This window comes from Diceros bicornis, chromosome 33 (assembly GCF_020826845.1).
Source record: "Diceros bicornis minor isolate mBicDic1 chromosome 33, mDicBic1.mat.cur, whole genome shotgun sequence".
Classification (NCBI taxonomy): Eukaryota; Metazoa; Chordata; class Mammalia; order Perissodactyla; family Rhinocerotidae; genus Diceros; species Diceros bicornis.
Window position 1 is genome coordinate 8557986 of NC_080772.1, and position 15111 is coordinate 8573096.

The 15111-nt window shown below is 35.0% G+C and overlaps 1 protein-coding gene across 1 annotated transcript in view; it reads left to right on the plus strand.

The window, feature by feature from the left end:
- The window catches only part of RP1 (RP1 axonemal microtubule associated), a 280580-nt gene that overhangs the window by 29907 nt on the left and 235562 nt on the right, over positions 1 to 15111 (plus strand). The window contains exons 4-5 of the mRNA XM_058528715.1: positions 8339 to 8502; positions 14263 to 14349. Of these exons, the coding sequence (XP_058384698.1) occupies positions 8339 to 8502; positions 14263 to 14349 (251 nt within the window). The remainder of the gene's footprint in view (positions 1 to 8338; positions 8503 to 14262; positions 14350 to 15111) is intronic.

The window sequence follows — 15111 nt, forward strand, 5'->3', positions numbered from 1 at the left end:
TTTCTCTTAGGAGTTTTATAGTTTTAGTTCTTATATTGGGTCCATTTGAGCCATTTAAAGTTATTTTTTGTATATGGTATATATGGTGGGAGGTGAGGACTGAAGTTCATTTTATTTCACATGGCTATCCAATTATTCCATCACTCTTTGTTGAAAAGACTATCCTTTTCTCATTGAAATATTTTGAATTGAAAAGGATAGTGTTTTGCTAAAAATCAGTCAACTGTATATGTGTAGGAGTATTTCTGCACTGTCTATTTTATTGCATTGATCTGTGTGTCTATTTGTATGCCAGAACAATCAGATTGTGTAAAATTTTCCAACTTTGTTCTCTTTTAAAATTGGTTTGGTTAGTCTACATTCTTTTGTTTCCTTGATCTTCAAACTCTGCTCAGCCAGCAGCTGGAGATTAAAGCCCTGAGTGCCTAGCTTGGAATTTTCCCCCACTGCCAAGTCCACAGCCAGTTAAGTAGCCTTGGGCTTTATGTTCCTGGGTAAAAATAGAGACCATAGAAAGATGCAGAAGTCAAGTCAGCTTAGTGCTTAGAGGCAGTGTGCAGATGAGTACCACAGAGAACCGTATGCAATGACTCTGCCCATTTATAGAGCAGTCCATCATTATCTTGGACCCTCAAATTGGCATTTTGCTACTGTAGGAGGCAGAAAGCAAAAAGGAAGGCTTTTCTGGCATGATTAGAGAAATAGTTCTCTTCCATTAGTTCTATGTCTCCTACTACTCAGAAGTTATTTATTTATGGCTACTACTGATTTCACACAATCAATCTTCTTCAAATAATGGTAGCTGAAATTAAATGCTCTTTGCTTGCTGCCTTGCTTGGAATAGGATTTCCAATGATTTAATACCAAGTATTTGTGATTTATATTTGGCTAACACCTACCAATGTAAATTTCCTTATAGACACCACTATCACCCAGTGGTTACATAACTATGTCCTGGAGGCTGATCCCCTTTTTTTCGTGTTTCTTTTTATTGCTGCGTATATGAATTGCAGTCATTCAGGTGTATAGACAGGAATAGGTACTATTTCTCTAATTTTGTACTTCAGGAGATTAATTTTCATTTATGTAAACATTTTTTTTTGGAGGTGAAATTTACAAAGTTTTTATGTAGTTCTTAAGTGAGTTATTAGCCTAATTCATACTTCTCAAGTTTTTTTTCATTATTGCCTTCGACCAATGAGAGATGTTAAATACTAAGGAATAGTATTTTGTTGGCTAGGGTTGAGTTTAGAAGAGCCATATACCATTGTAATATTTAAGCTTTTTGCCCTCCAAGAACTAATTTTCCTCCTTTGGGAGTGATATTGCCCCTGTTGAGAATGCATGGTCTAATTGCTAGAAAAGAGGTAATTCTATAACAATTACAATGATAATAATAGCTTTGCTTTATTAAGTGACTCTAATGTACCAGACACTGTACTATGTGATTAATAAATGTTATGTGATATAGCTCTTATAAAAACCATATGAGGAGTGTATAATTTCTATTTTCTTATTGGAGAAGCTATGACAGAGATGTTAGGTTATCTCATCTAAAACCAAGTTTCAAAGTGTAAATCTCAAGATGCTTCTGTGTGACCTCAAAGATCTCCTATTATTCGCCACTCCTCACAATGGTACTATTCAATTAATCGAAAAGTCATGCCATTTTGTGGCCAACATATACAATTTATTATGGTGCTTAAAGTGCCAGTATATTGACTTCTAAGAATGGTTCTGTCCTTCCTGTTTGGCATTGCTTGTAGGTCATCAATGACTTTTTGGTCTATGAGTAGCTTATAGTTTACTGGGAAGAACAGTTGGCAAGTGATTATAAGGAATTGTGGAAATATAAAAGAGTAATTATACAGAGGATTTTCTGTAGCCACCAGATGAAAACATCATTTTGTTCTGGAAGAATTCAGACAAAATTTTCCTAAATCCTGAAAATACTCCTGAAGAGCTCTTCATCTATAATAGGAAATTCATCATTTAAAATTATATCTATTTCTCCTTTTACATATTTGCCTATTTAAAAAGGTAAAAGTAATATTGCACATGATAAAAATCAAATAATGTAGGTAAATATAAAATGAAAAGTTAACCTTTCCCCAGCTCCAACTTCTAAACTCTACTCATAAAGATATCTTAATTTTTCTTCTCTAAATTTTAAATGTATATACTAGCACGTGTACATATTTCTGTGGATATCCTCTTTATTTGCAAAGTTGAGATAATAGTATCCAAATTGTGCCGTACTTTGCTTTAGTCATTCTTATGAAATCGTTATGTTGTGTAGCATTTCATTTTGGCTGTGCTGTAATTTCTTCGACTCATTCTGTATTAAAAGATATATGGTTGGGTCCAAATATTCACCACTACAAGGAATGTTGAAGAATGTCCTTAGTACACATAGTTTGGCATCTTTGTGTGTATATTTGTACAGTAAATTGTAGCAGTAACACTGTTATCAGAGGGTCTGTGCATTGTAGATTTTCATAGATATTGCCACATTGCCCTTCAAAAAGGGTACAGGAAGCTACACTGATGCCAAACAGTGTATGAGTAAAGGTCCACTCTCACAGCACTAGATATTCTAAAACTAAAGATTTTTGCCAATCTGATAGATGAAAAACAATGTCTTGTTTTTATTTGCCTTTCTTTAGTTTTAAGGAACGTTGAGCATATTTTCTGCTTCTTTGTGTTTTTTATTTTAATGAATTGCTTATTCATATTCTTGTCCATATTTCTATTGTGAAATCCATGTTTTATTTTTTGAGTGTATGAGCTGTTTGCAAATGAAAGAAATTGGTTCTTTTTCCTTTGTGTGGCAATTGTTTTTTCAACTTTACCATTTCAGTTATGGCTTTACAAGTTTTTGTTTATTTGATGTTTAAAACAATCAATTGTATTGAGGTATAATTTACATAAATAAAATGCACACATTTTACTTCTGCAGTGTGATGAATTTTGACAGTTGAGTTCACCTGTATAACTACTACTTCAATAAAGATATAGAATAATTCTATCATCACAAATAGTTTCTTCTACTCTTTGCAGATAATTCCACCACCCCTGGTGCTAGGAAAGAACTCATTTGCTTTTTCTTACTATAAATGTTTGCTTTTCCTAGAAGTGTTTATGTGGAATCATATAGTATATACTTTTTTGTGACTAGGATTTGAATCAGCATAAAGCTTGAGATTCATCCAAATTTTTGTATGTATAAGTTTATGCCTTCTAATTGCTGAATTGTATTCATTTATGTAACACAATTTGCTTGTATAGTCACTTTTTGTAGTAGTGTTACGGGAGATCAAAATTGACCACCCTGAAATATATCTCTTTACTTTGATTATTTTCTCTGATGGACATTTGACCTCCCCTACTAACTGCCTAAAGGAATTTAACTCTGGATAGGGACAGACTAGCAGGGTCCTTACTAAGCCCATTCTTAACAAAGTTCTGTTTACCAAATATTTACATTTGTAAAGGTATCTCCCTCTGTGTAGTGGGAAGAGGGGGGGATGACCTTAAGAGTGAAAACTCTTATGAGGACAGAAGAAGAAGACTTAAATGTACATACTCTTGATTACTATAATTCCTGTCTCTCTGGCCACGTTCTTTATAGGTGGCCCTGCAAAGCATTGTCTGACAAGCGTTTACATTTCCCTCTTCATGTAAATTGTCTTCTTCCCCTCTGAAATCCCAAAACATCACCCACCCCCAACATCCTCCTTTGTCTTTAGCTGAAGATGGTATTTAAGATGAGAATCACCGCTATTGTGTTGACAAACTCAGTTTCCCTGGTTTCTCCCATGTATACATGTTATTAAACTTGGTATCATTTTCTCCTGCTAACCTGTCTTGTTAATTATTTGGCCAGCCAGAAGAACCTTAAGGGAAAGGGCAGAGGGAGATTCTCCCCCTTCCCAGACAGTGTCCTAGGGCTGCTGTAACAAATTACCATAGACAGGGTGGCTTGCAAAAACAGAAATTTATTCTCTCATAGTTCTGGAGGCTAGAAGTCCAAAATCAAGATGTTGGCAGTGTCATGCTCTCTCTGAAGGCTCTAAGGGAAGAGCCTTCCTTTCTTCTTCCTAGCTTCTGGTGGTGGCAGGCAGTCCTTGGCATTCTTTGGCTTGCAGCTGGGTATTTCCAATCCCTCTGTGTACTAAGGGCATTCTTCCCTCTGTCTTTGTCTCTGTGTCTCTTCTCCTTTTCTTATCAAGACACCAGTCATAATTGACTAAGCCCACCCTATTCAAGTGTGACTTCATCTTAAGTAATTACATCTGCAATGAGCCTGTTTCCAAATAAGGTCACATTCACAGGTACTAGGAGTAAGGATTTGAATACATTTTTTAGGGGACACAGTTGACACAACAGTTTTTCTGTCCCTGGAAAATTCATGTCCTTTCCATGTGCGAAATGCATCTACCACATACCACCATTCCCAAAAGTGTTAACCAGTCCAGCATCAACTTTAAGTCTAAAGCATAATCTAAATGTAATCATCTCAAAATGTTCGAAATTTCATCTTTGATATCATCTGATCAGGTATGGGTGAGACACTGGGTATAATCCATCCTGGGCCAAAATTCCTCTCCATTCACAGATCTGTGAAACTAGAAAACAAGTTATCTGCTTTTGAAATATAATGGTGGGGCAGACATAGAATAGACATTCCCATTCCAAAAGGGAAAAATTAGAAGGAAAAAAGGAGGTCACCATGTCCCAGATAAGGCTGAATCCCAGCAGGGCAAATTTCATTAGATTTCAAGGCCTGAGAATAATTCTCCATGCCTTACTGTTTTGATCTCTGGGCTCTGCTAAGGCAGCAGCCTCATCCTCTTGTTCCCCATGGTGGCGGCCCTGCCCTCTCAGCCCACCATGGCAGTGGCTTCAGGCTTTTGGGCCCTTGGAGTCATTCTTCCTTGATTTCATCCCATCTCTGTCCCTTTCATCTGCTGGAATAAGTTTCTTGAAAACCTTGTTGGTCATCTGTGGATGTCATAGGGATCCACATCGTTAGACACAAGAGGTCTCTCCAGATCCTTCCTGGATAACTCCATCTCTACTCTTGGCTTCTGCTGAGATGGTTGATTGAATCTGTAAGTCATATGCCTAATCTCTCTAGCAAACAGTTGTTCTGCCATGCCCTTGGCTCTGTTTGAAGAACATGACATCTGGATAGGTTGAGAATATTCCAAATCATCAAGCACTGGTTCCATTTTGCTTAACATTCCTTTCTCAATTTATCTCTTTCTTCTTTCATTTTACTGTAAGCAGCAAGGAGAAACCAGGCCACACCTTTCACACTTTGATTGGAAATCTCCTCAGCTAAACATGCAAGTTCCTCACTTACAAGTTCTATTTCCACCACTGAATAATAGAGCACAATTCAGCCAAGTTCTCTACCACTTTATAAAAGAATTGCCTTTACTCCAGTTTCCAATAATGTGTTTCTCATTTCCGTCATTTCCAGTAGCAAGTTTCTATCATGAATGAATATTTAATTTTGCCAAATGCTGTTTTTGTATCTCTTGAGGTGATCAGATACACATTCTCCTGTTCTTCTACCATTCTTTTTTTTTTTTTGTGAGGAAGATCAGCCCTGAGCTAACATCCATGCTAATCCTCCTCTTTTTGCTGAGAAAGACCAGCTCTGAGCTAACATCTATTGCCAATCCTCCTCCTTTTTTTTTCCCCAAAGCCCGAGTAGATAGTTGCATGTCATAGTTGCACATCCTTCTAGTTGCTGTATGTGGGACGCAGCCTCAGCATGGCCGGAGAAGCAGTGCGTTGGTGCACGCCCGGGATCTGAACCCGGGCCGCCAGTAGTGGAGCACGCACACTTAACCGCTAAGCCACGGGGCCGACCCTCTCCTGTTCTTCCAATATGATGAATTACATTGATTGATTTCCAAATGTTAAAAAGCTTTGCATTTCTGGGATAAACCTGAAGATTGTGGTTGACTTGATTTCCTAATATTTGTTGAGAATATTTTCATTTATGTTCATGAGGGTTATTTTTCTGTGGTTTTCTTATTATGCTTTTGTCTGGTTTTGGTATTGGAGTAATGCTAATCTCATACGATGAGTTGGGAACTATTCTAAAGGATTTCTGTAGGATTAGTATTATTTGTTTCTTAAAGGTTTTATAGAAAATTCACCATCTGGGCCTACATTGTTCATGAAAAAATTTAATTGTAAGTTTATTATTATTTTTTAGAAGATGGCAATTCAAATTTTCTACTTATTTTGTATCTGTTATGGTAATTTGAGTCTTTCATCAAGCTATTTGTCCATTCCCTGCATCCTATTTTTCTCTGGTCCATCTGCTCACCCATTCTCTTTCAAATTGGGGCTAATGGGGCATGAATATTAAGAACGTTTTTAGAATTTTTTCTACTCACTTTCTCCCATAAAGTTGCTGAGCAAGCTGGGTTAAGTACCCAACAAATTCCTAAAATCTTCTCTTGGCTTCAACTTGACAAAGATTATGGCACAAGGTTTTATATCTTCTTTGTTTAATTTCTACTGATTTTTTTTCCAGTTCTTTTTTTTAATTAAAAAAATTTTCTTTCTCATTTATTTTGTTAGTTTTTCTTTGACCTGACATCATTTCACCAAAATCTTATGTTAAGAATGTTCTGATTTTTTTCCTTTTTGGTGTCTTGGCCTTGCTAACAGAAGACAAAGACATCATTTTCTATTTTTCATATACTCCTCTCTATGACACTGCACACCTAGTAATGACTCAGTGACTTGTTGGCTATCAATTGATTGAAGTGTGAGTTATGAACTAGAACATGAATCTTAGTTCATGATCTTTAGATTCTTTACAGTTTTTACAACACTGCCTTCCAAGGTTAAAGTTTTAATGATTTAAAGAAGTATAAACACCTATGGTAAACAAATTTCATTATTTTCATTTTTATTTCTATTCCTATACTTTTCATCCTAGTTGTTAGAAAATGCAATTTCCTTCTCTATTGATTTGATTCTTGTACATTTAGCAAGTATTGATTCTCCCGTGAACTCTTTTGCTGCATTTCTAAGAGAGCAGAAGCTAAAGAGCTTATTTCATTTTATTCAAACAAGCACTAACAAACTAGTTATTCTACAGAAGACAGCTATAATTTTCCCAGCTCCATAGTTTGTAATTGCAATTTAACTGCTTCTTCCATTGTTAAAGACAGCCTATCATCCTTCTACAATTTTTAAAATGATGTTTTTCTTTACTAACTAATTTTCTCCCAAGATGATTTGGTAGCATAACATGGCTTTTTACCATGTGTTGGAAAAATAAAGTAGAATTTCCTGTTTTAAAGTAGATTTTTAAAAACATACATTAGTTTAATATATATTTATTGTACCACATAAGTAAAATTTAAATCTAGAACTTGATTACTATTTGAATGATCAAGATGGGAAATATACTTTAGTTCAAATATAGGAGAGAGAAAATCACAGTCTAAAGAGTAGAATGTTATTTAAGTCCATAGTTCTGAGTTTTATTACCTCATATTCTTTCTTCTTTAATATAATCATAAATGTGTTTTCTAATTTCTTATTACTACAGTTTTCTTATTGATCAACTTTTGATGTTTACTCCAAAGAAACCTGGCAAAATTAAATTGAAATCCTAGGAAGTAATATCATACCACTATCAATGTGCTGTAATGTTTAGTTAATCTCAGTTATATTCACAATGAGCCATATATTTTCTAGCACAATTTTTATTATTTCTGGGTGATACAGAATTTACTTTGTGGAACTCAGTTAATTCATCTGTTAATTAGGGATACTTAAAATAATAAGTGAAGAAATTGTACCAGATGACTTCTCAAATTCCTTCTAACTTACCTGATTCCCATTTTTATCCTTATATAAATTATTACATAATTTTTTTATTTTGGAAAATATCTAAACTCAAAAGATCTTAAAAGATATAATTCTGATTGCACATATTACATGTCAAAGCTAAGAATATTGGAGATATTTTGTCAAAATGCTGGGAACTTAAGGGAAGTTATATAGTGACTCTTAGAGTCCAGGCATGACCAACTATGACAGGATAATGTATCTCTCTAACCTTATTGTTAAAGATCTTCTAGGAAATATTCTCACATTTACATTGTAGGAAATAGTAATTTTATTGAGTATTTTGAAAACCAAGTCTAAATCCTGTGTTATAGCACTTTTCCAGAGGAGGTACAGAAGAGTACATTATGTCTGTGCTGAACTCTCCTGGTTTTATGATGACCTGCTGCTCTGAATCTTCCATTTTTATAAGTTGCTGTAATGCTTTGTGTTATTTGTGCTTCTATAGGTGGTAACTGGAAAGTTGCCATAATCACCAGTGACTTGCCAAATGCAGGGACCAGCTCACAGATTTATATTATACTATATGGACACCATAGATGTTCAGCCCCCATATATCTTTATGGAACAGATGGAGTTCGATTTCAGAGTGGCCATGCAGACATCTTTACTGTAAGTAATAAAACTGAGTAAAACCTGTTAATGTAAGTGATACAGCTAGTAGGTACTTTGGAATGAATGCAGTCTATCAAATTGCATGCTTCCTATTGTAACATCATGTGTCCTATAGAAGATCAATCAAAAGTAATTCATTGCGGTTCTTGTTCAAGCAGATTAAACACAGGTAAAACTGCAATATGATAAGAGACAACAGCTAAAGAGAAATACTGGATGGCCAACATTTATCATTTCTATACTTGTGGCTGTCAGGAGCAAGGACTTATGCCTTTCTGGCTGAGGCTCTAACAGATAAGTCTCAAAGTGAAGGTCAAAAAGGGAAAAATAAAATTATCAAATAATGGAGGACAAAGAAGGTGTCATCAAGTTATTGGTTCATGACTAGACTTGTTGAGATCAAGATCTAGGGAGAAACAGAGGTAGCAAAGAAGAAGCAGGGGAGACCAGTGTCATGTTGTTAAACTAACATCAGAAAGATTAGCAGTCAAAGGCAAGACTTGAAATGAGTCAAGCACCTTGCACTTTATAGGTACTTAATAATGTCTGTTGAATTAATGACTGGAAGCATAGATTGTTGTGAACTGGGTAGCAACAGAGAATAAAATCATGATCAGAAAAGAGTGTCCTTAAATATCTGAGATCTTTACAGGATACCCACTTCCACGTGATCCTGGGTGTTTGGTTTACTACAACCTGTGTACTCAGCCCACATATGTTATAGGAAAGGCTGAACCATTTGGAACCAAGCTAATAGTTTAGTTTGATCTATCCTTTCCATACTTTCTATATGTGTTGATATTTAAAGAAACTCTTTCTTGTGTTGATGGTCACTACAAATAAAAGTAAAAAATGAAGACTTTGTCATTATTTTGCACCTGTAAGAAATAGTTTTAGAACTGACTACACCAAAAAAGTCTAAGCTGTTTTTGTTGTTGTTCTTTTGCTATTTTATTATTTCAAGTTCACTTTTAAATCAAATTATACCTTCACATGTATGTAGAGTTAAATCATTCTGAATCTGTAGTAAGAAAGGAGCACCTTTGGCCCCATGGCCTCGTGGTTAAGTTTGGCACACTGCTTCTGTGGCCAGGGTTCAGTTCCTGGGTACAGACCTACACCACTTGTCAGTGGTCATGTTGTGGCAGTAACCCACATACAAAATAGAGGAAGATTAGCAACAGATGTTAGCTGAGGGCTAATCTTGCTCAAGCAAAAAGAGGAAGATTGGTGACAGATGTTAGCTCAGGGTGATTCTTCCTCAGCAAAAAAAAAAAAAAAAAGAAAAGAAAAAGGAGCACCTTTAACTCCTTGTTCCCATTTCCTCTTCCCACAGGAAAGCATTTTCATAGTTTGGTGCTTCTTTTTTCTGAGTACTGCTACCTACATTTCAGCTCTTTCAGTTGTCTTGCTCTCTCTTGCTCAAGCTCTGGGATTGCTACATTTCTGTCTTGTTTGTAGAGGTGATGGCTTCATTAAGTTTAGTAATTTGATGCCTATTTTGATGGTAGTTTTCATTCATTCTGATGAATTGTTTTCTTTTAAGGTTTCTTAGGTAAATTTTTGCTTTCCCTTCTTTCCTTTTTCCTTATACTTTCTTTATATAGATATAGATCTTTTCTTTTCCTTTTTATTGTGGTAAATTCCACAAAATAAAACTTACCAGTTTAACTATTTTAAAGTGTACAATTGACTGGCATGTAGTACAATCACAGTGTTGTTCAACCATCACCATTATCTATTTCCTGAGCATTTTAGTCACCCCAAAAGGAAACGTCATTATGCAGTCACTCCCCATTTATTTTCCCCCAACCCCTAGCAACCTCTAATCTGTTTTCTGTCTTTAAGGATTTGCCAGTTCTGGATACTTCATATAAAGGGAATCATATAAAATGTGGCCTTTTGTGTCTGGCTTCTTTTACTTAGCATAATGTTTTCAAAGTTCATCCATGTTATACCATGTATCAGTACTTCATTCATTTTTATGGCTGAATAATATTTCACTGTATGGAAATACCACATTTTTTAAATCCATTCATCTGTTCATGAACATTTGAGTTGTTTCTATCCTTTGGCTATTGTGAATAGTGCTTCTATGAACATTTGTGTACAAGTGTTCTTTTTTTTTTTCTTTTTTTTTTTTTTTTTGTGAGGAGATCAGCCCTGAGCTAACATCTGCCAATCCTCCTCTATTTTTTGCTGAGGAAGACGGCCCTGGGCTAACATCGGTGCCCATCTTCCTCCACTTTATATGGGATGCCGCCACAGCATGGCTTACCAAGCAGTGCGTTGGTGCGCACCCGGGATCCGAACCAGCGAACCCCGGGCCGCCGCAGCGGAGCGCGCGCACTTAACCGCTTGCGCCACCGGGCCGGCCCCCAAGTGTTCTTTTTTTTTTTTTTGAACACCTGTTTTCATTTCTTTTGAGTATGCACCTAGAAGTGGAATTTCAGGGTCATGTGGTAATTCTGTCTTTAACTTTTTGAGGAACCACCAAACTATTTTCCACAGTGGCTATACCATTTTACATTTCCACCAGCAGAGTATGAGGGTTCCAATTTCTCCACATCCTCACCAATGCTTGTTATTATCAATTAGAAAAAGAATCTAGCCAAACCTCATGAATGTGAATTGGGATTTTATTGTTATTTTGATTTACATTTCCCTAATGATTAATGATATTGAGTATCTTTTTATGTGCTTCTTGGCCATTTGTATATCTTCTTTGAAGAAATATCTATTCAAGTCCTTGTCCTATTTTTTAATTGGCTTGTTTTTCCTTTTGTTGTTGAGTTGTAAGAGTTCTTTGTGTATTATGAATACTAGACTCTTATCAGAAATATGATTTGCAAATATTTTCTCCAATTTTGTGGATTGTCTTTTCACTGTTGATAGTATCCTGTGATGCACAAGAACTTTTAATTTTGATGATGTCTAATTTATCTATTTTTTATTTTGTTGCTTGTGTTTTTGGTGTCATATCTAAGAAACCATTGCCAAATCCAAGATCTTGAAGCCTTTTGCATGTGCATACTTAGTAGTCCTAGCACTATTTGTTAAAGAGACTATTCATTCCTCATTGAATAGTCTTGTACTCCTGTTGAAATAGATGTATAGGGTTTATTTCTTGATTCTCAAGTCTATTCCATTGATCTGTATGTCTATTTTTATGCTTGTACTGCACAATTTTCATTACCTTAACTTTGTAGTAAATTTTGAAATCAGAAAGTATGAGTCCTTAAGCCTTGTTCTTATTCTTCAACATTGCTTTGGCTACATGTGGCCCCTTGCAATTCCATATGAATTTTAGGATCAGCTTTTCCATTTCTACAAAACAGTCCATGGGGGTTTTGATAGGGATTACACTGAATCAGTAGATCGCTTTGGGTAGTATTGACTTCTTATCAATATTAAGCCTTCCAATCCATGAAAATGATATCTTTACAATAATTTAGGTCTTCTTTAATTTCTTTCAGCATTGTTTTGTAGTTTTTCTTGTATAAGTCTTACACCTCCTTTGTTAAGTTTATTCCTAAGAATTTTGTTGTTTTTGATGCTATTGTAAATAGAATTGTTTTCTTAATTTCTTTTTCATATTGTTCATTACTAATGTAAGGAATTGCAACAGATTTTTTTGTTGATCTAGTAACCTGTAACTTTGTGGAATTCATTTATTAGCTCTAATAGTTTTTTGTGGAATCTTTAGGATTTTCTATATATCAGATTATATCCTCTGTGATAGAGATAGTTTTATTTCTTCTTTTCCAATTTGGATGTTTTTTCATTTCTTTTTCTTCTCTAGTTGCTCTACCTATAACTTCTAGTACAACGTTGAATAGAAGTCATGAAAACTGGCATCCTTGTCTTGTTCCTGATTTAGCAGGAAACATTCAGTCTTTCACCATTAAGAATGCTGTTATCTGTGGGTTTTTCAAAAATGCCCTTTATTATGTTCAGTTCCCTTCTATTCCTAGTTTATTGAGTGTTTTTATCATGAAAGTGTGTTGGGTTTTGTCAAATGCTTTTTTTGCATCAATTGAGATGACTGTGTTTTTTTTCCTCTTCATTCTATTTGTGTGGTCTATTACATTGATATTTGTATGTTGAACCACTCCCTATTCCTGGGATAAATCCCATTTGGTCATGGTATATAATCCTTTTAATATGCTTCTGGCTTCAGTTTGCTAGTGTTTGTTGAAGATTTTTGCCTCTATATTTAGAAAGGGTATTTGTCTGTAGTTTTTCTTTTTTTGTCATGTCTTTGTCTGGCTTGGTATCAACCATACTTACCTTGTAGAATGAGTTACGAAGTGTTCCCACTGCTATTTTTTGGAAGAGTTTGAGATGAATTGGTGTTAATTCTTCTTTAAATATTTGGTAGAATTAACCAGTGAAGCCATTTGTCCTAGGCCTTTCTTTGTTGGGAGGTTTTTGATTACTGCTTCAATCAAAAGCAGTACTTTACTTGTTATAGGCCTATTCAGACTTTCTGTTTTTTCTTGAGTCCGTTTTGATAGTTTGTGTGTTTCTGAGGATTTGTCATTTCATCTAGGTTATCCAATTTGTTGGCATACAATTGTTCATGATATTCTTTTATATTCCTTTTTATTTCTGTAAGGTCAGTAGTAATGTCCCTATTTTCATTTATGATTTTAGTAATTTGTTTTCTTTTTTCCTTCGGCTAACTAAATGTTTGTCAATTTTGTTGTTCTTTTTGAAGAACCAGTTTTTGGTTTTGTTGATTCTACTGTTTTTCTATTCTCTATTTTATCACCATTTTAATCTTTATTATTTCCTTTCTTCTGCTAGCTTTGCATTTAGTTTTCTTTTGCTAGATCCTTAAATTGTAAGGCTAGGTTATTTACTTGAGATCTTCCTTCTTCTCCTTCCATTTCCTCTTCTTCCTCCTTCCTTCCCCCTTCCTCATTTTCCTCTCCCTCTCCTCCTTCTCCTTCTTTTTGCTGAGAGTCTCCGAATTTATTAGATCAGAATCTTCAAAAAAGTTTTCTCTCACAGCAAGCGTGCCAATCTACTTGATGGGCACCTATCTGAAATGATTTCTTCCTTTAAGCACATGCAAATTTTATGGAATTACAGCTAAAATTTCCCTCTGAGTTCTGCTTTCAATGTATCCCCTATGTTTTTTGTATGTTATTTTTTTTCATTCCTTCCAGTATTTTTTAAATTTCCATTGCAATTTCTTTGACTCATTGGTTGCTTAAGAGTATGTTGTTTCATTTACACCATATTTGTGGATTTTTCAGTTTTCTTTCTAATATTGATTTCTAGATTCATTCCAGTGTGGTTAGAAAAGATACTCTGTATGATTTCAGTCTTATTTAATTTTGAAAACTTGTTTGTAACATAATGTATGGTCTGTCCTGGAGAAAATTCCGTGTGCACTTGAGAAAACTGTGTATTCTGCTGTTGTTGAGTGGAATGTTCTGTAAATATCTGTTAGAGCTAGTTGGTGTATAATGTTGTTCAAGTCCTCCCTTTCCTGATTGATCTTCTGTCTAGTTGTTCTATCCATTATTTAAAGTGGGGTATTGAAGTCTCCGACTATTATTGTAGACTATTTCTCCATTTAGTTCTCTCAATTTTTGCTTCATATATTTTGGCACTCTGTCATTAGGTGTATACATGTTTATAATTCTTATATCTTCTTGATGGATTGACTCCTTCATCTTAATATGAGCTGTTTTTAAATGGATTTTGTGAATTACATTGAAAGACGTTCTCTTGGTTCCTTTATAGATCATGGTTGGAGACATTGGAACACTCTTTAAGATTCGTATTGGTCATACCAACTCTGGACTCTCCCCTTCCTGGCACTGTAAAGAGGTAAAGACATATCAACACTCCCACACTTTGCAAAATCCTCTGCAAATTCCACTCAGGAATCAAACCTCAAGGAGGCATTTTACTCCTATTTTGAGTTGACGGAGTCAAACTTGGACTTTTTTCAGTCAGTGTATTCCTCAGGGCAGCAGTATCATATGCCCTTCTTAATAATTTAATCCCTCATTAATTGAGGGAAGCTCTTCAACCAAACAATCCTTTCACCTCTTTCCAAAGAAAAGAAAATACTTGGGACTCTGGATAAACTCATATTACTTCTTGATACCATTGCACTAATGATGAAAAAGTGACTAGGTGGATGTTATCTGCTTCAGGAGGGTTGTAAAAATAGACCATTTGTGCCAGTGAAATAATAATCTACTAGACTTGAAACCCTCTCTCAAATTTAGTCTATTCATGCTAGCCAAGATAATGCCTCCTGAGTACTTTTAGGAGCAAAAAAAAGGGCTTACATTATTACCACGATTGCCAATAAATGCAGATGTTTGACACTGGAAATCATACAGCTTGTCATCCATTTTTGTGTATGGTACATTTCCATCTTTTGTCATTTCACAGTAAATGATCTTTAAACAAGTTCTCAAAATGCAAAGAACATCTAGTTAAACTCCTGATATTCTTGGCAAACTTGTTCTACAGTTTTATAATATGTGAGAAAATTAATGAAAAATTCATTGAAGATGAGTAATCCCTTAAAAACATATTTTTTATTCCATTAGCAGAAACACATAGTGGTTAATAATG